A 22,629-nucleotide genomic window follows, 5' to 3' on the forward strand; every position below is an offset into this window, starting at 1 on the left:
TTTTTGACGCAAATCAAACGCAAACAAACGCATGCGTTTTTATGCGTCAAAAAAACGCCCCTGAAAATTACTACATGTTGCATTTCTGCAACATGACGCATGCAGCCAAAAAACGCATGCGTCGTTAAATGCGGCCAAACGCGTACAAAAAAAAACGCATGCGTTTTTAATGTTAAACATAGGAAAAGAAAACGCATGCTTTTTTTCCAAAAACCCTGCAGATCAAAACGCAAGTGTGAAACCAGCCTAACCGTTCCCCGACCTTTTTTCCACCCCTCCTCATTCTCTTGTGTTTTTTGCCAGTAGGCAGGAAAGTCTGAAGTCCCGGTAAATGCTGGAGTTAGAAATATCCGACCCAAAATCATTTGACTCCGGAATCATTTTAGCACATAATCCATCCCACGTGTTTGTGCTTCAATAGGACTGTGATATTCAAGAATGGATCTGGTTTTAATTGTTTTGATTCCCATTCTTTCAAGTTCTTGTTTTTATAGTCCTTTGAATCCCTGTAGACTTTGGACTTTTTTGTTTTAATTATCGAATTTTCCAATTATCCTAGATTCTCCATCATTTTTTTTGCAAGACTTTAAATTCCACAGAGTCAATATATTCAGTCAAGAAAAGTTTAAAGGGCCACTGTCACCCCCCTCCAGCCGTTATAAACTAAAAGAGCCACCTTGTGCAGCAGTAATGCTGCATTCTAACAAGGTGGCTCTTTTAGTTTTAGGTTCAAGTATACCCAAAATAAAGCGTTTTTATACTTAGCCACAATTCCTGTCTCTAGCCAGGGAGGCGGGTCCTCACTCCCCAGCTTGACCAGCTCCTCTCCCGTCACTCACATCTTCCTGCGCTTTCGGCGCCGCCCCCTCATCGCTGTTATTGTTGCAAAACCGGCACCTGCGCTGTGTACTGGTGTCCTGCGCAGACGCAGTAAGCTCCGGCCGTCTGATGTCCCAGCCAGGCTTGCACACTGTGCCTGCGCGGGCATTGCGGCCACCGGCCAGCCACCTTTGGAATCCCTGCCCCGCACTGTGTTATGCATTATGCACAGTGCGAGTCGGGGATTCCAAAGGTTCCACCTATACAGAATCTTCCGTGTAATGGCTGATACCAGAGAACAAAAGACATCCACAGAACACCAGGATGGATCTGCTGCACAGCAAATTGCTGTAGGACCTGCGATGACGTCACTGCCATGTGATTGCCCTAATCACATGGCAGTGACGTCATCGCAGGTCCTACATCTATTTGCTGTGCAGCAGATCCATCCTGGTGTTCTGTGGATGTCTTTTGTTCTCTGGTATCAGCCATTACACGGAATATTCTGTATAGGTGAAACATAAATATATACTGATAAGAAGACGTTTTCCGGGGATTCCAAAGGTGGCTGGCCGGCGGCCGCAATGCCCATGCAGGCGCAGTGTGCAAGCCTGGCTGGGACATCAGACGGCCAGAGCTTACTGCGTCTGCGCAGGACACCAGTACACAGCACAGGTGCCGGTTTTGAAACGATAACAGCGCTGAGGGGGCGGCGCCGAAAGCGCAGGAAGATGTGAGTGACGGCAGAGGAGCTGGTCAAGCTGGGGAGTGAGGACCCGCCTCCCTGGCTAGAGACAGGAATTGTGGCTAAGTATAAAAACGCTTTATTTGGGGTATACTTGAACCTAAAACTGAAAGAGCCACCTTGTTAGAATGCAGCATTACTGCTGCACAAGGTGGCTCTTTTAGTTTATAACGGCTGGAGGGGGGTGACAGTGGCCCTTTAAATTTGTTCTATTTCCTCTTTAAGTTTGCTTAACCTTCCTTCTTCACTGGAGATAATCAAATTCATAAGTTCAAATGAACATTTGTTTAGAACGTCATTCCATTGCAACATAAAAGCATCCGAAAAAATAAATGTAAGCGTCTTTTTCAAATAAAGTCCTCATAGAATTATTTGTCTGTCTACATTGTTTTTAAGTTTATCGTGATTCTATCAGGTTCTCAGCTCTTGACTGAAACTTTCTCTAGTTGGTTCATTAATCCCCTCAAATCACAGGGGTCAAATTTTGGATAATCAGAATCCTCAAATACCTGTGCCTTTTTAGACATTGGTTGTGCATTTCATTTAGGATGGGGCTATTGAGCCTCATTCTGAAAGTTCCTTAACCTCAGATCCCCAGCAATCAGCAAGTTGTCCCTTATCTCCTAACTTGTTTTTTGGGGAATAATCCTTAAAAGAGGTTGTCCACTACATGGACAACAGCTTCTCAATTACTATATTTCCAAATGTAAAATAACAACAACCTGTACTGTTGGTGCCATTCCAGCAACATCTGCACTGGGTCTGCCAGGAGTCATGTCATCTTATGTCACGTGAGCACTGTAGACAATCAGAAGCTGCTAATGGGCTTCTTCATGCTCACTTCTTTCAGACATAACTGACATCTGGATGTGAGAGCTGCTATTGCTCTCTGACATCCACCGAATGTCAGTAATGTCACATAACCCTCGGTAGACCAAGTGCTGATGTTGTTGGAATGGCACCAACAGTGCAGGCTGTTTTAATTTTACATGGGGGATATATATTTTGAGAAGTGGTTGAATGAATAGTGGAAAACCCCTATATGTAACACTTGGAGTGGCAATAAAAAAGAACAATCTCCTCACTTCCACCTATGAGAGGCTTAGGAAACTTTTGTGACAACCTTTGTGGTACCCATAATGAGGTCCATATTGTTGTTACTCAGCTGTTCTAGTTAAGTCTGAAAATAATTTAAATTTAAAAAAACTGACTGTCACATCCAAACATAGATCAAGTGTGAACAGGTGCTGAACCTAGAGTCACCAACTCGTACACAGTCAAATAAATAAGGCAGCACACTGCAGCGCTAAAACATGCAAACATGAAACATGAAAGTTGAACTACATTACTGCACTAGAAATATGAAAAAATGAGAGCGTTTAGCGCATAAATTGGTCAATTCATGTGTACCTGGTAGCCACATTAAGGCATCTCTCGTATACCAGGTCCTAAACTTTCCTTTCCTCACTGAGAATAAACATCTTCATCTGAATGGGTACCTGTGAAAATAATTTAAACACCTTGCTTAAAGAAAATGAGTGGACTCATTGAGATAAGTTTGAAGGAGGGTGTACTATATTATACTCCTATAATAATACAAATAATTACTGTTACATGATGTACATTCTTCATTCTAGGAGTTTAACTGGACAATTTTCATCCAAGATGTAATGACGTCTGTGAGCATTAAGCTTCATCCTGAAGAGGAAGTTGTGGTTTACGGTGTCCCTTATCTACAACAGCTTAAATTGATTCTCTCCAATTATTCGGCAAGGTAATTCCTCTTAGAATATTTAGTTTAACAGTATTTATGTTGAGAGACAATGTTTAGCTTAGTAGGTCTCATAATATTGTATGTAGACTTATCATAATCAATAGGTAGCTTCTAATGACCAAGCAATGTTCTTTGAAGCATTTGATGGTTGACTGCAAAACCATGTATAGTATATACTGTAAATCTGTATTTGCATAAAATGTGAATGTTTTGTAACAGTTCATTTCCATTGTGTGCTTGAATTAAGCACATATACTTATTTACAGATGATAGGACATCCCCATTCTTAAACATAAGTCTGACATAGGAATTTGCAAAGAAGCTCAATTAGTCAAAGTAAATAATAAGCTTGAGGCTAGAAATTTTGTGATGCTTCAAACATGAGAAATGAAGCAACTTTTTAGTTAAACATCTTCAGACATTTTGTGTATACAGCTTCTATACAAATTTATGTGTGTCCATAGATAGAATATACAAGCCAATCTATGTAGTCACCACCTGCAGTCACTTCTTGCTGTCGATTATTAACATTTGATTTAGCTGAAGGAAGAGACTAGCATAACTGAAGGATCTGACTACACACAGGTTTTGTTTGTAGTCTGTAATCATGGAGACCATATGAGATTTTTTTAAACAAGACTGTTTTCTAAAGTTTACATGCACTGGAGCAGTAAACAATAATTAGTTACAATGGTATTTACATCCTAAGTTTACCAATGTCGAATCACAAGTCTGACTATTGATTTGACAACTCCATTGATATTCTTTGGTTTACTAAATTCATACTGTATATGAGAGTTTTAGATTGATATTTGCCAACCTGTCTGTGACTCTCCAGTAGTGATGTTTTTTTGTAAAGTTTGAGCTCAGGGCCAGAGATGACGTGAACTTGCGTCCGAACCCAGAGCTTGGACTTTACAGATATGGGATGGGGCAGGGGGGGGACTGTAAAACAAAGCATAAAATTAATAATAAACATTGTAATTATACTTACCAGTCCAGTAACGCGTCCTCCCGTCTCGCTGTCTCCCCTCCGCATCTACTTCCAAGGCCGATCATTAACTTCTGGGTTATTCACTCCACTGCTTGGTGCTCAGCAATTTTCGGAAAATGCCGAAAACTGCCAAGTGCCGTGAATACCGCCGGAAGTTAATGAGCGGCCCGAGAAGCAGATGAGGCCGGGAGACAGCGGGACAGGAGGATGCATCGCTGGACAGGCAAGTATAATTATAATGTTTATTATTTATTTTATGCTTTGTTTACAGCCTCCTGCCCCATCCTATATCTGTAAAGTCCAAGCTGGGGGTTCGGACGCAAGTTCACGTCATCTCCGGCCCCGAACTTGAACTTTGCAAAAAAAACTCAGGTGAACCCGCTGATCCCAATCATCAGAGGTTTGCCCATCACTGTACAGGTATTATTAATTCTATGCTTTTACAGGCCCTGGACCCGAACTGTAACAAGAGCTTCCCATGGAAACCCATGTTTGGGACCTTGTGACCGAACACTATGTGTTGGGTATGGGTCCAGAACTTTACAGTTTGGGTTTGCCCATTCCTACTCTCCAGCCCTTCAAAAATTAAAACTCTCTTTGTGCCCCAAAAGTCAACAAGAGAGTCATAGGAGATCTCTGCTCTTAATATCATCAGGGAAATAACTTGGACCACAATTAAATTATAATAGTGTAGTGTAGTACTTACCATATGCATTAAAGGGAATATATGTCAGCAGGTTTTTGCTATTGAATCTGAGAGCAGTATGATGTAGAGGCTGAGAGGCTGATTACAGTATTGTTTCACTTACTGGGTTATTTGGTGCATTTTTGATAGAATCTGTTTTTTTCTCTTGTAAATGTAGCAGTGCTCAAATGCTGAGCCTTGTATAACTCCGCCCACACCCCTGATTGGCAGCTTGCTGATAATCTAAAGTGACTGCTTTGCACATGATACCTAGTCCTGCAGTGATAATCTTCTGCTGATAAGACACTGATTGTATCAACTAAAACATGATGAAGAACAAGTGATACATTCCTGGAATCTGGCTCACTTGCACTCTATTATGTTACACTGAGATTAAATAGTAAAAACCTGCTTCCATATTCTGAATAATAATGGAAATGTATTCCTGTGTAACTATGTTGCTAAAAGTCATTTGGGTTCTCTTAAGGATCACTTGTAATTGGGTTTTCTTAAGAATCACTTGTAATTTTTTTATTCTACCTTGGTATAATATACTGTACACTAGATATCTTACAAATCCTTCAAATGTCCAAATAGATGAAAAAGCCTTTGGCGTTCATAGAGGAAATTGCCATTTGTGATCTTTATTGGTTGTTTATGTCTAAATGTCACACAGGCAGTTGAAACCTGACTAAATTGATTGTCCTGCCCAACTTAATTTGTAACTATGGCCATCCAGATTGATTTGCATTTCACGCTCTCCAAGGAGTAACTCAATGTTAACACTATGTGTTTTACTGACCTGAAATTATAGCATTTTCCTAGTATTAGACGTTTGGGGATAATCCACGGTTCATATACAGTTTCCAGTGGCAATTTATTATTTTTGATCCCCATGTGGGTCATGATTTTATTTTTCTCTTCTGCAGTCAATTATCGTCCAATAACTTTTCTTCCCTTCTAATCTTCTGTTCTGTCAGCACTCAGTGCCTAATGGATTATTCACTTATATATTATAACATAGGGCCCCCTTGTAACTAAACCCTCTACCAGGGGGTCCTCACATCCTTAGAGACATGAAACGTATTGTATAGTTCCTAAGTACATATTGAAAACATATTCTAAAATCACATTTTTTTTAATCTTGTTAATAAAGCAACATTTATGAAAAAAACATGTTTATTATTGAATAAAACAAGATTTTAGTGGAAGTAATGAAATACTAGATCATAAAAATTGCACATAGTGGAACAGAAGTAAAAGGCGGGTCCATCATCAGCAAGACCCTAATATTCAGGTTTTGCCACATATGAAATGAAACCTTGCACATTTGTCATTTACAGCAATGGTAACGTACAGATGATGCAGCATTTATCCCTCATTTTACAAAAATTGTCACGTTGAAACATAACTAATATGGCACTAATGTGATTTTAGATGCTGAGAGTCCAGGCACATCAAAGCGGAGAATTAAGAACCAATTCATCAAAGCTTTTATGCCAGAAAACTAGCAAAAAAGCTCTGAAAAGTCACAACATTTTTTGCATAACGGGGAGATGCACAACAGTTTTGTGAGTTTTGGCATTTTCAAGCCATTTTGAATCAGCTCTGCTGTAATGCTTGCCTTCTACTCCATCAAAATTGGCAAAGTGTGAGCGTGCGCTACTCCAGTTTTCAAGAATCTGCCCCTGAATGTATAATTATATCTATATCACTGCATCACTGTTCTTCATGCACCTCTTACACCTGATGGTCAAAAGCATTTGGGCATCGACACATTACACCAATAAGAGTTTTTAGGACATCCCAGTTTAAATCCATAGGAAGTAATATGTACTATCCATTCCTCTTTGCTACTAATTTTTTTTACTCTTGTAGAGAAGGTTTTTTTACAAGATTTTTTAGTGTCTCTGAGAATTTTTTCACATTTATCCAAAAGAGCATTTGTGACTTCAGACACTTATCTTAGAGAGGACCTTGTTAGGACTGGCAGAACACACCGAGTAAATAGAGAGATGTTATTTGGTGCGTTCGCAGCCTGGGGTCCATCGTGCAGGAGAGAACCTGCTGTGTTGTGAACTCTGTTTTCGGGCTCCCTCTTGTGGTCACAGGTGGTATTGCGTGAGTTTTATTTTTGGGCTCCCCCTGGTGGCTTTGTTTGTTATCTTGCGGGTCTGTGGCTGGATCAGCTGCCTCGTTATTCTCTAGGGAGGTTCCTATTTAGCTCTGCTTCACCTCGACTTGTTGCCGGCTGTCGATGTATTCAGTGCTATTCTGATTACTCCTGACTATCTTGGTTTTCTGTCTCTTCCTGAGAAGCTAAGTTCTGTTTGATTATTTTTTGCTCATCTGTCTGCAATATGATTTCTGTTTATGATGAGTTTAGTCCAGCTTGCTAATATGTGATTTCTTGCTGCTGGTAAGCTCTGGGGTACGGAGTTGCTTCCCTCGCACCGTTAGTTGGTGCGGGGGCTCGAGCAATCTCTGCGTGGATATTTTGAATAGGGTTTTTCATTGACCGCACAGTTCTCTTCCTATTTTCTGCTATCTAGTGTTAGTGGGCCTCATTTGCTAAATCTATTTCATCTCTGCGCATGTGCTTTCCCCTTAACTCACCGTTAATATTTGTGGGGGGCTTTTCTATATCTTTGGGGGTCATTTCTCTGAGGCAAGTGAGGACTTACTTTCTCTCTAGGAATAGTCAGTTTCTCAGGCCGTGACGAGACGTCTAGGATTTCCAGGTAACGTTCCACGGCTACTTATAGTTGTTTGAGGATAGGATCAGGTTGCGGTCAATTCAGTTACCACTTCCCCAGAGCTAGTCGTCGGTTCAGTTTCTTAGCTAGTCAGATTTGCGATCCTTGCCACTAGGATCATAACACTGCTGCTGGCAAATGGCGGCCCTATATGGCGGTAGAAGCAAACTCTGTTACTTCACAGAGTCGCCTAAAGAAAGCACTGTGTCCTGTTAACCTCACAGGAGTACACAACGACTGCTGAGCAGATAGCAGTTGGTGGTTACGCAATCATACAATCTCCTCACCGGAGGAACCGGTATTCTAGGGGCTTATTTCAGCCAGGGCCCTGAATCCATACACACAATCTCCTCACCGGAGGTGCCGGTATTCTGGTGGCTTATTTCAGCCGGGTCCCTGAACACATACAAACGTAACCACACTGGCGCAAAGCACATAACTTAGATTTGATACTAGCGCATGGCCGTGCGGCCATGCAAACCTTTTATAGCTGCAGCAACTACAGGACCTTCCTAGAAGGACCAATGAGAGGCTGCCACAGAGCCTGAGCACCTTCAGGACCTTCCTGGAGAACCAATGGGTTTTGCTGCAGTATCTAAGCATGTGACCCTCGATCTCCAATGAGAGATCTTACCCTGGGCATGCTCAGAAGGGAAAAAGTAGGACTTAGTCCAAAAAGCGTCTGCTCGCCGCTGCCCAGCACTGGCTTCAATGGCAGAAGCTGGAAAAGCAGCAGTAACCCTTTGCACAGAGTCAGACTGAGTGAGATGCTGGGACCGATGTCTCCGCTGAGCAGGCTTCACTGTGGCAGGAGAAGAATGGGAGACCGCAGTGGAGATGGCCCGAGATTCCCCCTGTGCAGAGGCGGGAATTTGACCCCTAACATACCTAGTCCACAATTTCAATTCTAGTTCACCCCAAAGTTGTTGGATGAGGCTGAGCTCAAAGCTCTGTGCGGCCAGTCATCTTCTGCCATACAAAACTCACTCAACATATCTTTATGGACCTTCCTTTGGGCAATGGAGCAGATTCTTCCATCAGACACCAGATGGTGAAATGTGACTTATCATATCACGGAACATGTTTCCATTGCTTTAGTGTCCAGAGATGGCAGTGTTACACTTCTACATCAGACGCTTGGCATTGTGCTTGGTGATGGAAGGCTAGCATGGAGCTAGATGACCATGGAAACCAATGCCATGCACGTTTTGATGCACAATTTTTGTGCTGATGTTAATTCTAGAGGAGGTCTCGGACATTTATGTATTATCACTTTGTGGCAGAGTTAATGCAGTTCCTTCCACATTTCAATACTTCGACTCACAGTTGAAGGAAACATTTGGAGGTAAAAATAAGTCAAAACCTGACTTTTTTCATCTGTGATTTCCTAGCACACCACAACGCTGGTATCACAGAGTTATTTACCACAACCCTTTTTCACAAATGTTAATAAAGACAGACAATATGACGAGGAGCTGAATTTTATACATTGATGACAGTGATACTAAATGAAAAAGCTAAAATTTTGTGATTAAGAAGTATGTCCCAATACATTTGTCTATAAAGTGTATATGTACCATAGTTACCAAGAAATTCTGGAGAAAAAGCTATAAGACTAGGGCAATGAAACAGAGTAGATAATAATCAGGGGGTAAATTTCCTTTGTAAAGGGATTACTTTAACTAATATTCGGTTTCTTTCATTCCCTACAGCACATTGCAAAACTACATAGTTTGGCGACTAGTAATTGATCGAGTTAGCAGTTTGAGTCGACGTTACAAAGATGCAAGAGCCAACTACAGAAAGGTAGATTACAATATTCTTTTGAAGTAGAACTCCAAAAAGCCAAGAAAATTATATTGGAAATGTAAGTTAGTTCAACAATAGAGTGTATGTACTAATTAGTCTTTTTAACCCTGCTGTTTTGTTCGCATTTACTATACACTTGTAGTGTTCCGGGTCACTATGACCTGGCTTATTAAACCTTGATTTTAGACACTCTAACTCCATTTTTTTAATACTTTTTGCTTACTAGACTGTTTGTGAACATGTTTGGTAGTAAAAAAAAAAGAAAAATGAACTAGAAATCTTTTTTTTTGTTTTTATTCTGAAAAAACAGATCAATGAGCAAAACGAAAATAGAAAACTACACATATTTTGTAAAAAAAAACATGTGTACTGATAAGAGCAGAGAAGATAAGAACCCTTCTGAAAATAAGCAGATAAGCCAGGAAGACAGACTTACTTAGCAAAAAAAAATTATTTGTAAGACTTTACAGCTCAGCTTTACAAAAAAAAAACGTCGTAGACAGCGCGTTCTGAGCAGTCCGTTCTGCGCATAATATACACATGTAGTGCACACCTAGTGATCTCTCCGGATGCACTCTACATTTTAGAATAGACTGCGCACCAAAAATAATCAATACAAAGCCATTTTTATGGTGCGCAGATCTCAATGCATAACCCCGGTAGAGTGCGTGTACGACCCCATTGAAATAATTTAGGAAATAAATCAATTGATATACAATAGTAGATGTAATAAATAGACCCAACTGAGGTTATAACTCCTTTATTTCACTGAAAATATGGCCTCACAGCTGTAAAAAACGATGTCGGGTCACTATGACCCGAACACAACAAGTGTAACTTTTTGCGTGTAGCAAAAAGTAAACGGAAAAAAAAAAAAAAAATACTCATAGGTAGGTCCCCCCAAATGAGGAAAAGTCAAGGAGTCTCAAGTTTTATAGACTTACAGAAAAAAATCTACAGGGCCGCAAAAAGTCTGTTCGGGTCACTATGACCCGAACAGAACATTAGGGTTAATCTTTGGGGTTCAAAAAGAATACTTTATGTAAAGCAGACTACACGTTTCATGACCCAATGACCTGATCATCATATCATCTATAAGGATCAGGGTGACCCTCAATGTGTGGGTTTTTTTTAGTACATTTTTCTACCATCAACATTTTCCCTACTTGGTCCTTTCATGTGGCATTAAGTCTTAGTTTATCTGGACACAGAAGGATCTTCACATAAGAATTTAGTTCAAGTGTTCTAGCTCAATAACTTAGGTTAATCCACGGCCTTTTCATTTTGATGCAAACAAGTTGGAGAGAAAAACCATCGTACACAGAGAAACCCATAAGGAATTCAAAATGATACTGTCACGCTGCTGTAATGCAGGTAGGTGCAGGCTCCACTAGATGGCAGTAGGGTGGAAGCAGGACTGCACCTATACAGAGCTGGCTTGCAGTGCAGCAGTAAGGCTACCATGAGAGGCAGCAGAATAGTAAAACAAGCCAGGTCAGATTCTAGACTGTAGCACAGTACCAAAGGAATAAGCAAACTCATGGTCAGAGACAAGCCAGAGGATCAGTAAAGGTCAGGAGCGGATAAGCCAGAAAACAAAAGACAGAAGCATGTCAGGATACAAGCCAAGTCAAAACCAGGGAGTCAGCACACTAAAGGGAAACATTGAGTCAAGACGGGAATAGGGGGAAAACAGACACGGGTTCAGACAGCAAACACAGCAGGACAAATCAGAGTCAGCTACAGCAGCCCTAGGCAAAAACTATAACTGACATCACCTGCAGGAAGCACCAGCGATAAATAGCCAACCTGAGCCCAGACTGAGGCTGGGAAAGGTTAGCTCTTGACATGACCATACCGGGAAAAAGGGAATACAGGACTCAAAACCCAGTCTGGATCATGACAGATACTATGGTTAATTGCATTGGAAACCTAGTATATTTTTTTTAGAGTGTGAGAGAAACCCAAAACACCTCAAAGAATCCATGTGAACATTGAAAGGATCTGAAACATCAGGTAGATATTGACAATGGTCAAATATCAAGCAGTGCCCAGTGTTACAAAAAGTCTTGACTGTACAAAAGAAATGAATTCTGAAGGTTACATGTAGGCCGAACTGATCTTGTTTTCTTTCTAGGCTCTCTATGGTACAACATTAGAAGAGGCTCGATGGAGGGAGTGTGTCAGTTATGTCAACAGCAACATGGAAAACTCTGTTGGAGCCATGTATGTTAAAGAAACATTTGCTGGTGAGAGCAAAAGGATGGTATGTAACGTTCAAGCTACCATGCTATCCATCAATAACCAGCATACTCCACAAAAAATGTAATTAATTGTATGAGAAGGATAATAGTGTTCCGTCACCATTTTTGGGAAATGTGCAGAGATTGTTGAGTTTGTAGACCCAAAAGGGAAAAAATAGAATGGTACCAAGAAACAGTCTACTTACTGGTGGAGTAGGTGGGCTCTGAGTCAGCGACACTTTGCTGGATGAAATCACGGTGATGCAGGTACTTGCCTGGAAAGGCACACATATAGCAATCCGACATAGAGAAAAAAGCAGCAACACTCTGTATACCATGTCATAAAAACATAAGTCCTTTATTTAACCCCTTAGTGACAGAGCCAATTTGGTACTTAATGACCGAGCCAATTTTTACAATTATGAACAGTGTCATTTTAAGAGGTTATAACTCTGGAACGCTTTATTGGATCCCGCTGATTCTGAGATTGTTTTTTTGTGACATATTGTACTTCAAGATAGTGGTAACATTTCTTCGATATTACTTGTGATTATTTATGAGAAAAATGGAAATATGGCAAAAAATTTTAAAATTTTGCAATTTTCAAACTTTGTATTTTTATACCCTTAAATCAGAGAGATATGTCATGAAAAATAGTTAATAAATAACATTTCCCACATGTCTACTTTACATCAGCACAATTTTGGAAACAAAATTTTTTTTGTTAGGGAGTTATAAGGGTTAAAAGTTGACCAGCAATTTCTCATTTTTACAACACCATCTTTTTTTTAAGGACCACATCACCTTTGAAGTCATTTTGAGGGGTCTATATGATAGAAAATAACCAAGTGTGACACCATTCTAAAAACTGCACCGCACAAGCTGCTCAAAACCACATTCAATAAGTTTATTAACCCTTTACGTGCTTCACAGGAACTGAAACAATGTGGAAGAAAAAAATGAACATTTAACTTTTTTTTGCAAACATTTTACTTCAGAACCATTTTTTTTAATTTTCACAAGTGTAAAAACTGAAATTTAACCACAAATGTTGTTGTGCAATTTCTCCTGAGTACGCTGATACCCCATATGTGGAGGTAAACCACTGTTTGGGCGCACCGCAGAGCTTGGAAGTGAAGGAGCACCGTTTGACTTTTTCAATGCAGAATTGGCTGGAATTGAGATCGGACGCCATGTCGCGTTTGGAGAGCCCCTGATGTGCCTAAACAGTGGAAACCCCCCACAATTGACACCATTTTGGAAATTAGACCCCTTAAGGAACTTATCTAGATGTGTGGTGAGCACTTTGAACCCCCAAGTGCTTCACAGAAGTTTATAACGTAGAGCCGTGAAAATAAAAAATCGCATTTGTTTACACAAAAATGATTTTTGCCCACAAATTCTAATTTTCACAAGGGTAACAGGAGAAATTAGACTATAAAAGTTGTTGTGCAATTTCTCCTGAGTACGTCGATACCCCATATGTGGGGGTAAACCACTGTTTGGGCGCACCGCAGAGCTTGGAAGAGAAGGAGTGTCGTTTTACTTTTTCAATGTAGAATTGGCTGGAATTGAGATCGGACGCCATGTCACGTTTGGAGAGGCCCTGATGTGCCTAAACAGTGGAAACCCCCCACAATTGACACCATTTTGGAAACTAGACCCCTTAAGGAACTTATCTAGATGTGTGGTGAGTAGGGTTGAGCGAAACGGGTCGATCATTTTCAAAAGTCGCCGACTTTTGGCTAAGTCGGCGTCTCATGAAACCCGATCCGACCCCTGTGCTTGTCGGCCATGCGGTACGCGACTTTCGCGCCAAAGTCGCGTTTCAATGACGCGAAAAGCGCCATTTCTCAGCCAATGAAGGTGAACGCAGAGTGTGGGCAGCGTGATGACATAGATCCTGGTCCCCACCATCTTAGAGAAAGGCATTGCAGTGATTGGCTTGCTGTCTGCGGCGTCACAGGGGCTATAAAGGGGCGTTCCCGCCGACCGCCATCTTACTGCTGCTGATCTGAGCTTAGGGACAGGTTGCTGCCGCTTCGTCAGAAGCAGGGAGAGCGTTAGGCAGGGTCCACTAACCACCAAACCGCTTGTGCTGCAGCGATTTCCACTGTCCAACACCACCTTCGGTGTGCAGGGACTGTGGAAGCTATTTTTTTTTTTTTTTCCCCTCAGCGCTGTAGCTCATTGGGCTGCCCTAGAAGGCTCCGTGATAGCTGTATTGCTGTGTGTACGCCACTGTGGAAACCAACTGCTTTTTTCAAAGCACATATCCTCTTGTTCCTTCCTTTCTGCACAGCTATCTTTTTTGTTTGTCCACACTTTTTATTTAATTTGTGCATCAGTCCACTCCTATTGCTGCCTGCCATACCTGGCTTACATTACTGCAGGGAGATAGTAATTGTAGGACAGTCCCTGTTTTTTTTTTGTTTTTTTTGTGGGAGATTAAGATTGGCATTTCTGCTACAGTGCCATCCCTGTGTGTGCCATCTCTCACTGAGTGGGCCATAGAAAGCCTATTTATTTTTTCCGTGATTTGTGTTCTAAATTCTACCTCAACACAAAAACACTACATCAATCAGTGGGAGAAAAATATTGGCCTCAGTCAGGGCTTGTGTGCCACTGCTGTGTGTGCTATCTCTCATTCAGTGGGCTATAGCAAGCCTATTTTTTTTTTTTTTTTTTTTTAATATTATTTGGTTTCTAAAGTCTCCCTGAAAAAAAAAAAAATACCTAAAAAAACAGTGGGAGAGTAATATTGCCCTTTCAGCTTGTGTGCCAGTCTTGACTCCTGGGTGTGCCACCTCTCTCCCTCTCATTCAGTGGGCCATAGAAAGCCTATTTATTTATTTTTTTAAATATTATTGGGTTTCTAAAGTCTCCCTTAAAAAACAAAAAATACATAAAAAAACAGTGGGAGAGTAATATTGCCCTTTCAGCTTGTGTGCCAGTCTTGACTCCTGGGTGTGCCACCTCTCTCCCTCTCATTCAGTGGGCCATAGAAAGCCTATTTATTTTTTTTAAAAAATATTATTGGGTTTCTAAAGTCTCCCTTAAAAAACAAAAAATACATAAAAAAACAGTGGGAGAGTAATATTGCCCTTTCAGCTTGTGTGCCAGGCTTGACTCCTGGGTGTGCCACCTCTCTCCCTCTCATTCAGTGGGCCATAGAAAGCCTATTTATTTATTTTTTTAAATATTATTGGGTTTCTAAAGTCTCCCTTAAAAAACAAAAAATACATAAAAAAACAGTGGGAGAGTAATATTGCCCTTTCAGCTTGTGTGCCAGTCTTGACTCCTGGGTGTGCCACCTCTCTCTCATTCAGTGGGCCATAGAAAGCATTTTTTTTTTTTCCTTGATTTGTGTTCTAAAATCTACCTCAACACAAAAACACTACATCAATCAGTGGGAGAAAAATATTGGCCTCAGTCAGGGCTTGTGTGCCACTGCTGTGTGTGCTATCTCTCATTCAGTGGGCTATAGAAAGCCTATTTATTTATTTATTTTTTTTCTTATTATTTGGTTTCTAAAGTCTCCCTGAAAACAAAAAAAAAAAACATAAAAAAACAGTGGGAGAGTAATATTGCCCTTTCAGCTTGTGTGCCAGTCTTGACTCCTGGGTGTGCCACCTCTCTCCCTCTCATTCAGTGGGCCATAGAAAGCCTATTTATTTTTTCCGTGATTTGTGTTCTAAATTCTACCTCAACACAAAAACACTACATCAATCAGTGGGAGAAAAATATTGGCCTCAGTCAGGGCTTGTGTGCCACTGCTGTGTGTGCTATCTCTCATTCAGTGGGCTATAGAAAGCCTATTTATTTATTTATTTTCTTATTATTTGGTTTCTAAAGTCTCCCTGAAAAAAAAAAAAAAAAAAAAACAGTGGGAGAGTAATATTGCCCTTTCAGCTTGTGTGCCAGTCTTGACTCCTGGGTGTGCCACCTCTCTCCCTCTCATTCAGTGGGCCATAGAAAGCCTATTTATTTTTTTGGTTTTTTTAATATTATTTGGTTTCTAAAGTCTCCCTGAAAATAAAAAATAAAAAACTTAAAAAACAGTGGGAGAGTAATATTGCCCTTTCAGCTTGTGTGCCAGTCTTGACTCCTGGGTGTGCCACCTCTCTCATTCAGTGGGCCATAGAAAGGCTATTTATTTTTTTGGTTTTTTTAATATTATTTGGTTTCTAAAGTCTCCCTGAAAAAAAAAAAAAAATAAATTAGGTGGGAGATTAATATTGACATTAGTGCTTGAGTGACAGTCCTGCGTGTGTGTCATCTCTGTGATTTTGTGCCACAGAAAACAGAGTGTGTAACATTGTGCCTGATTTTCCTTGTGGTCTCACCAACCTGTTAAGGGATATTGAAATCATACTGAAGTTATAGCTCACCGTGTAAGTTGTTTGACAGCAACAAATAAAGTTACTTTGGTTAAGATTTTAAAACAATGAGGAAGTCTGGTGCAAGAGGTCGTCGTGGGCGTTCATTGTCAGCTGGTAATGATGGTAGTGGTAGTGGAGCATCAGGTGGTCGTGGGGATAAAAATATTCCACCTAAGTCTGGAGCTGTGGAGCCAGTTTCGTCGTCAGGCTACACAAGGCCTCGAACGCTCTCTTTTCTGGGAGTAGGAAAACCGCTTTTAAAGGCGGAGCAGCAACAGCAAGTTTTGGCTTACATTGCAGACTCAGCCTCTAGCTCTTTTGCCTCCTCTTCCGAAACTGGTAAATGTAAAAGCAGCGCGTCGCTTGTGGATGTTCACGGTCAGGGACAAGTCGCTTCCTTGTCCTCCTCAGCAAAAACTACAACAAGAGAGAAGGATGCAGCAGGCGACACAACGGGTCACTCCATGGAGCTCTTTACACATACCGTCCCTGGCTTAGAAAGTGAAACATTTAACAGGCCATGCCCATTACAAGTATATTCTGACATGGAGTGCACTGATGCACAGCCACAGCCAGAGTACTATGCTGCTCCTTTGACTCAGACCACCACATTGCCCTCTCAGGGTACAGATCCACAATCAGACCCTGATGAGACTATGTTGCCCCGCCACGAACGCTATACCACCGACCGACACAGTGACACAGACGAAGTTGCACACGAGCTCGAAGAGGAGGTAATAGATGACCCAGTTATTGACCCCGATTGGCAGCCATTGGGGGAACAGGGTTCAGGCGGCAGTAGTTCAGAAGCGGAGGTGGAGGAGGGGCCGCAGCAGGCATCAACATCGCAACAGGCTCCATCTGCCGGGCCCGTATCTGGCCCAAAACGCGTGTCAAAGCCAAAACCTGTTGGAGCACAGCGTTGCTATCCGGTTAAAGCTCAGTCTGCAATCCCTGAAAAGGGATCCGAGTCTAGGAAGAGTGCAGTCTGGCATTTTTTTAAACAACATCCAACTGATCAGCGCAAAGTCATCTGTCAAAAATGTTCAACTAGCTTAAGCAGAGGTCAGAATCTGAAAAGTCTAAATACTAGTTGCATGCATAGACACTTAACCACCATGCATTTTCAAGCCTGGACTAACTACCAAACGTCCCTCAAGGTTGTAGCACCCTCGGCCAATGAAGCTAGTCAGCAACGCAACATCCCTTCCGTCACTGTAAGGCCACCATTTTCCGCACCACCGGCAGTATCTGTGCAGGTTTCTTTGCCAGCCAAAAGCAGTCAGGGTCAGGGAATCACCAGTTTTGTAGGAGGAAATATTGCATCTAGGGCACCGGCGGAAACAATACCGTCTCCAACCGTCTCTCAGTCTGCCATGTACACCGGCACACCCGAAAGTTCCACGATCTCCAGCTCTCCAGTCCAGCTCACCCTACATGAGACTCTGGTTAGAAAAAGGAAGTACTTATCCTCGCATCCGCGTACACAGTGTTTTAACGCCCACATAGCTAGACTAATCTCGTTAGAGATGATGCCCTACCGGTTAGTTGAAAGCGAAGCTTTCAAAGCCCTGATGGAGTACGCTGAACCATGATACGAGCTACCCAGTCGACACTTTTTTTCCAGAAAAGCCATCCCAGCCCTGCACCAGCATGTTAAACAGCGCATCGTCCATGCACTCAGGCAATCTGTGAGTACAAAGGTGCACCTGACTACAGATGCATGGACCAGTAGGCATGGCCAGGGACGTTATGTGTCCATCACGGCACACTGGGTGAATGTGGTGGATGCAGGGTCCACAGGCGACATCAATTTAGGGACAGTTGTGCCTAGCCCACGGTCTAGGAAACAGTTGGCTGTAGGCGTTCGCACCCCCTCCTCCTCCTCCTCCTCGTCCTCCTGCAGAAGCTACAGCTCTTCCACAGAACGCAGTCTGCCAACCACTCCATCGGCAGATGACACTGTTGCACACCAGTTGTCCCATTATGGGCCAGCTACTGCCAAGCGTCAGCAGGCTGTATTGGCTATGAAGTGCTTGGGCGACAACAGACACACCGCGGAAGTTCTGTCCGAGTTCTTGCAACAAGAAACGCAGTCGTGGCTGGGCACAGTAGATCTTGAGGCAGGCAAGGTAGTGAGTGATAACGGAAGGAATTTCATGGCTGCCATCTCCCTTTCCCAACTGAAACACATTCCTTGCCTGGCTCACACCTTAAACCTGGTGGTGCAGTGCTTATTGAAAACTTATCCTGGGTTCTCCGACCTGCTCCTCAAAGTGCGTGCACTTTGCTCACATATCCGACGTTCGCCTGTACACGCCAGCCGTATGCAGACCTATCAGCGGTCTTTGAACCTTCCCCAGCATCGCCTAATCATAGACGTTGCAACAAGGTGGAACTCAACACTGCACATGCTTCAGAGACTGTGCGAACAGAGGCGTGCTGTTATTTATTTGTGGGAGGATACACGGGCAGGCAGTAGGATGGCAGACATGGAGTTGTCAGGTGTGCAGTGGTCTAAGATACAAGACATGTGTCAAGTCCTTCAGTGTTTTGAGGAATGCACACGGCTGGTTAGTGCAGACAACGCCGTAATAAGCATGAGCATCCCCCTAATGCGTCTGCTGATGCAAAGTTTGACGCACATAAAGGAGCAGGCGTCTGCACCAGAGGAAGAGGAAAGCCTTGATGACAGTCAGCCATTGTCTGGTCAGGGCAGTGTACAGGACGAGGTAGCGGGCGAAGAGGAGGTGGAGGACGAGGAGGATGATGGGGATGAGTATATTTTTAATGCCGAACCTTTCCCGGGGGCACAGGAAATTGGTTGCGTGTCACGGCCGGGTTCTGGTTTTTTGAGGGACACAAGTGACGTAGATTTGCCTGCAACTGCCCCTCAACCAATCACAACCGGAGATTTGACAACTGGAACTTTGGCCCACATGGCGGATTATGCCTTACGTATCCTAAAAAGGGACACACGCATTACGAAAATGATGAACGATGACGATTACTGGTTGGCCTGCCTCCTTGATCCACGCTATAAAGGCAAATTGCAAAATATTATGCCACATGAGAACTTGGAACTAATATTAGCAACCAAACAATCAACTCTTGTTGACCGTTTGCTTCAGGCATTCCCAGCACACAGCGCACGTGATCGTTCTCACACGAGCTCCAGGGGGCAGCAGACTAGGAGTGTTATGGGTGCACACATCAGAAGTGGCGTTGGACAGAGGGGTTTTCTGACCAGGTTGTGGAGTGATTTTGCTATGACCGCAGACAGGACAGGTACTGCTGCATCAATTGAAAGTGACAGGAGACAACATTTGTCCAGTATGGTTACTAACTATTTTTCATCCCTTATCGATGTTCTCCCTCAACCGTCATTCCCATTTGATTACTGGGCCTCCAAATTAGACACCTGGCCAGAATTGGCAGAATATGCATTGCAGGAGCTTGCTTGCCCGGCAGCAAGTGTCCTATCAGAAAGAGTATTCAGTGCTGCAGGTTCAATATTAACCGAAAAAAGGACTCGTCTGGCTACCCAAAATGTTGACGATCTAACATTCATTAAAATGAACCACAACTGGATTTCTAAATCTTTTGCCCCACCTTGCCCGGCCGACACCTAGCTTTCCTATGAAAGGCTCTTGCCTGTGAATTACTTTTCTAATGTCTAATTTGCTGCAGCTGATTGTACAGCATACGACATGTTTACACCTCCCTAAATGGCCAAACTCCCCACACGGGGCCGTGGTATCGCGACTTGGCGCAAGCACCCGTGAGACTGCTGTTTGTCTGAAGAGGTGGGTGTGCTCGCTTTTGGTTGACGGCATTGCTACTGGGTCCCTCATAGTACAATGTAGTGTCTCTGGCGGTGGTGGTGCGCACCCAACGTCAGACACACCGTTGTAACATGAGGGGCCCTGGGGCGGTCCCGCCGGCCTCTAGAGAGTTCCCCCCTACCCCAGCTCAAAATGTGCTCTACCACATGCAAAATTATGTCGCACAGCTCCACCAATCTTTAGTCTATTCGCTGACATCATTCAATGTCTGGCACTGACAATACAAATTTGTAGACATCTACGATGCAACTTAAAGTAGTCTGTGTCTGTGTCCTATATTGGCACCATTAAATAGTTACTGCCAAATTACTATGTCAGAAACTCAGCAGATGAGCCCACCCCTGTACCTAAGTATGCCACCTTTTTTTTTGTTTTGGTTGTTTTGCGAGACATTAACATCTATTTATATTTTGGGAGTACTGGGACAGACACTCCTTGCACTACTCCTCCACTGACCACCAAGCTGCCTGCCCGTGTATCCATGTAACCGCTGTAAAACTGCCATGAGCCTATTGTTTGTTATTTTAGGCCTTTGAAGCCTGTCTGCGGTCCCTCCTTCCACTAGTCCTCCACTGACCAGACCACTGCTGCCCGTGTACCCCTGGAACCAATTATAAAGTGCCTACAGCCAGCCCATTTTTTTATGTTAGGCCTTTGAAGCCTGTCTGCGGTCCCTCCTTCCACTAGTCCTCCACTGGCCAGACCACTGCTGCCCGTGTACCCCTGGAACCAATTATAAAGTGCCTACAGCCAGCCCATTTTTTTATGTTAGGCCTTTGAAGCCTGTCTGCGGTCCCTCCTTCCACTAGTCCTCCACTGACCAGACCACTGCTGCCCGTGTACCCCTGGAACCAATTATAAAGTGCCTACAGCCAGCCCATTTTCTTATGTTAGGCCTTTGAAGCCTGTCTGCGGTCCCTACTTTAAATACTCCTCCACTGACCACCAAGCTGCCTGCCCGTGTATCCATGTAACCGCTGTAAAACTGCCATGAGCCTATTGTTTGTTATGTTAGGCCTTTGAAGCCTGTCTGCGGTCCCTACTTTAAATACTCCTCCACTGACCACCAAGCTGCCTGCCCGTGTATCCATGTAACCGCTGTAAAACTGCCATGAGCCTATTGTTTGTTATTTTAGGCCTTTGAAGCCTGTCTGCGGTCCCTCCTTCCACTAGTCCTCCACTGACCAGACCACTGCTGCCCGTGTACCCCTGGAACCAATTATAAAGTGCCTACAGCCAGCCCATTTTTTTATGTTAGGCCTTTGAAGCCTGTCTGCGGTCCCTCCTTCCACTAGTCCTCCACTGGCCAGACCACTGCTGCCCGTGTACCCCTGGAACCAATTATAAAGTGCCTACAGCCAGCCCATTTTTTTATGTTAGGCCTTTGAAGCCTGTCTGCGGTCCCTCCTTCCACTAGTCCTCCACTGACCAGACCACTGCTGCCCGTGTACCCCTGGAACCAATTATAAAGTGCCTACAGCCAGCCCATTTTCTTATGTTAGGCCTTTGAAGCCTGTCTGCGGTCCCTACTTTAAATACTCCTCCACTGACCACCAAGCTGCCTGCCCGTGTATCCATGTAACCGCTGTAAAACTGCCATGAGCCTATTGTTTGTTATTTTAGGCCTTTGAAGCCTGTCTGCGGTCCCTCCTTCCACTAGTCCTCCACTGACCAGACCACTGCTGCCCATGTACCCCTGGAACCAATTATAAAGTGCCTACAGCCAGCCCATTTTCTTATGTTAGGCCTTTGAAGCCTGTCTGCGGTCCCTACTTTAAATACTCCTCCACTGACCACCAAGCTGCCTGCCCGTGTATCCATGTAACCGCTGTAAAACTGTCATGAGCCTATTGTTTGTTATTTTAGGCCTTTGAAGCCTGTCTGCGGTCCCTCCTTCCACTAGTCCTCCACTGACCAGACCACTGCTGCCCATGTACCCCTGGAACCAATTATAAAGTGCCTACAGCCAGCCCATTTTTTTATGTTAGGCCTTTGAAGCCTGTCTGCGGTCCCTCCTTCCACTAGTCCTCCACTGACCAGACCACTGCTGCCCGTGTACCCCTGGAACCAATTATAAAGTGCCTACAGCCAGCCCATTTTCTTATGTTAGGCCTTTGAAGCCTGTCTGCGGTCCCTACTTTAAATACTCCTCCACTGACCACCAAGCTGCCTGCCCGTGTATCCATGTAACCGCTGTAAAACTGCCATGAGCCTATTGTTTGTTATTTTAGGCCTTTGAAGCCTGTCTGCGGTCCCTCCTTCCACTAGTCCTCCACTGACCAGACCACTGCTGCCCGTGTACCCCTGGAACCAATTATAAAGTGCCTACAGCCAGCCCATTTTTTTATGTTAGGCCTTTGAAGCCTGTCTGCGGTCCCTCCTTCCACTAGTCCTCCACTGACCAGACCACTGCTGCCCGTGTACCCCTGGAACCAATTATAAAGTGCCTACAGCCAGCCCATTTTCTTATGTTAGGCCTTTGATAGCCTGTCTGCGGTCCCTACTTTAAATACTCCTCCACTCACCACCAAGCTGCCTGCCCGTCTATCCATGTAACCGCTGTAAAACTGCAATGAG

The 22,629-nt window shown here is 43.3% G+C and overlaps 1 protein-coding gene across 2 annotated transcripts in view; it reads left to right on the plus strand.

The window, feature by feature from the left end:
* Positions 1-22,629, plus strand: part of MMEL1 (membrane metalloendopeptidase like 1) — a 592,089-nt gene that overhangs the window by 479,153 nt on the left and 90,307 nt on the right. For both annotated transcript variants that reach the window (XM_077250438.1, XM_077250437.1), the window contains exons 11-13: positions 3,202-3,338; positions 9,486-9,579; positions 11,720-11,848. In XM_077250438.1, the coding sequence (XP_077106553.1) occupies positions 3,202-3,338; positions 9,486-9,579; positions 11,720-11,848 (360 nt within the window). The remainder of the gene's footprint in view (positions 1-3,201; positions 3,339-9,485; positions 9,580-11,719; positions 11,849-22,629) is intronic.

This window comes from Ranitomeya variabilis, chromosome 4 (genome assembly GCF_051348905.1).
Source record: "Ranitomeya variabilis isolate aRanVar5 chromosome 4, aRanVar5.hap1, whole genome shotgun sequence".
NCBI lineage: Eukaryota > Metazoa > Chordata > Amphibia > Anura > Dendrobatidae > Ranitomeya > Ranitomeya variabilis.